At 64.7% G+C, this 843-nt stretch overlaps 1 protein-coding gene across 1 annotated transcript in view; it reads left to right on the forward strand.

The window, feature by feature from the left end:
• Positions 1-632: 632 nt before the first annotated feature.
• Positions 633-843, forward strand: part of ERMP1 (endoplasmic reticulum metallopeptidase 1) — a 45,133-nt gene continuing 44,922 nt past the window's right edge. The window contains exon 1 of the mRNA XM_049643139.1: positions 633-839. Coding sequence (XP_049499096.1) covers positions 723-839 — 117 coding nt within the window. The 5' untranslated portion in view covers positions 633-722. The remainder of the gene's footprint in view (positions 840-843) is intronic.

Below are 843 nucleotides of genomic sequence, written 5' to 3' on the forward strand. Positions count from 1 at the left end.
CCTTTCCAGAGTGCCACCCATATTCAGCAGCGGAGCAGAATGCTGTTTTGGGGTCCCACTGAACCGGATGTAAGTTCTTCATCGGTTACCGGTAAGTTTCTCAGCTATTCAGTAGGAATAAAGCAGGATGCTTAGGAGGATCCAACGAGGTCAAGTACGAAAGCGCCAAGCACAGTGCTTGGCTCAGGGCAGATACTCAGCAAATAAGGGCTGTCATTTTTCTTCATCTGTTAAACGGAGACCGTGACAGTGCTGGTTGCCCGGCTTGGTCAGGAAGATGCGTGTTTGGGTTGCGTATGTGGAAATGTTAGGCTGGGCCTCCGGGGCGCAGTCCTACTTCTGATTTTAAGAGCCAGGAGCTGACTTTTCCCAGCGCCCGTCCTCAGAACCTGCCCGGTGCACCGTGTGCATCCTCTGAAAAGCGACCTCCCGCTTTTTTTCCAGGTTCCTGGGTAGCTTTCCGTTTGGGAACCTCCGTCCCCCACCAGGCAGAGCCGCCCTGCGGGAGCGGGCGCACCCGGCACGCCCACCCGGGGCCGCCCCGCCGCGGTGCCCGCCGGCGCCGGCCCTCAGAGGTTGGGTCGCGGCGGGCCGGGCCAATCAGAATAAGTTTGGCCCTCTACAGTTTCCGTCCGCTCACTAGGAGGCGCTGCGGCGGCCGCGGCTGCTCCCGGGGCCGTCGCGGGCCGGAGCGGTGGGGCTGGGGGTGAAGGCTCGTGGCCATGGAGTGGGCTTCGGAGTCGGCGGCCGTGAGGCGGCACCGCGTCGGCGGGGAGCGCCGGGACGGCCCGGCGGCCGCGCCCCAGCCCGGGAGGGAGGCCCTGGCGCCGGAGCCGCCGGCGG

The sequence above is a fragment of the Panthera uncia genome, chromosome D4 (assembly GCF_023721935.1).
Source record: "Panthera uncia isolate 11264 chromosome D4, Puncia_PCG_1.0, whole genome shotgun sequence".
In the NCBI taxonomy this organism is placed as follows: Eukaryota; Metazoa; Chordata; class Mammalia; order Carnivora; family Felidae; genus Panthera; species Panthera uncia.